This window comes from Cnephaeus nilssonii, assembly GCF_951640355.1.
Source record: "Cnephaeus nilssonii genome assembly, chromosome: 10".
In the NCBI taxonomy this organism is placed as follows: Eukaryota; Metazoa; Chordata; class Mammalia; order Chiroptera; family Vespertilionidae; genus Cnephaeus; species Cnephaeus nilssonii.
In genome coordinates this window covers 20,379,711-20,380,721 of record NC_137081.1, presented here as the reverse complement: position 1 = coordinate 20,380,721, position 1,011 = coordinate 20,379,711, and the positions used below count along the sequence as shown (strand labels likewise).

The following is a 1,011-nucleotide window of genomic DNA, read 5'->3' as shown; positions in this document are numbered from 1 at the left end:
TCTAGAAAGCTTCATTAACATAAAAGGACCTCAAAATTTGAGCTGCATTAAGAGGGGCCACTTTATTTCTCATATATGACCTAAGTGTAACAAAGGCTAGTGACAGCACAATGGAGCCCCACCCACCTACTAAGCCACACCCCTTTGCAATCACAATGGCTAAGGCCTTAAATACCCAGACTCGCAGCCTCCTGGCTCTGCAAAGCTCCTCATTTTTGCAGAAATTACAATGTCGACCAGCCGCAAATTAAAGAGTCATGGCATGAGAAGGAGCAAGAACAGATCTCCTCACAAGGGAGTGAAGAGAGGTGGCAGCAAAAGAAAATACCGGAAGGGCGGCCTGAAGAATAGGAAACGAGGCGATGATGGTGAGTGAGGGATGAGTACAACAGTCGAACATGGGGGAACTTGTTGCCCCAAGGCCCTCCCTTTTGAAGTTAGCTCTCATAGGACCCTGAAATCTCAGCCTAAGAATTTCATTTCCATTTAAATTCATTCTGGGGCAGGAACAGTATGAATGGATATGTTCTAACTGGTGTCCCTGTTGCAAACGTGTCCTTCCCCAACAGCCAATCGCAATTACCGCTCCCACGTGTGACCCCACTAGTGGGCTCTGCCCTGGTGGACTTCAAACAACACCAGGCAGCAACAAGAGGACAACAGAAGGGGGACTGCCAAAGAGACCTGAAGTTAGATCAAAGCCAAAGAACCTATCCTATGGGTAAAATACCAATCGTGATTGAAATGAGGAATGTATAATGTTGGCTGTTTCTCCCCAACATCTCAATAAAATGTTGAACACTGAAAAGTATGTTTATTTTGATCTTTGGTTGAAAAGGGGTTTCTGAGCTATGCAGCCTTGGAATAATTGGCTGGTATGAAACCATTAAACATAACTTGGGAAATATCAAAGCAATTTGTCCTGTCCTCCTTTCCATGTGCCCCAACTCTGGCTATGCGCCATTGCCATATTTGGGTCTTGGTCTCATATGCTGTCTCCTCCCCAACATG

At 45.4% G+C, this 1,011-nt stretch overlaps 1 protein-coding gene across 1 annotated transcript; it reads left to right on the top strand.

The window, feature by feature from the left end:
- Window positions 1-229: 229 nt before the first annotated feature.
- TNP1 (transition protein 1) lies at window positions 230-598 on the top strand (the record flags this gene model as incomplete). Its single annotated transcript, XM_079782965.1, has 2 exons — window positions 230-368; window positions 570-598. 2 exons carry the CDS (start codon window positions 230-232, stop codon window positions 596-598), a joined length of 168 nt encoding a protein of 55 aa, XP_079639091.1.
- Window positions 599-1,011: the final 413 nt, after the last annotated feature.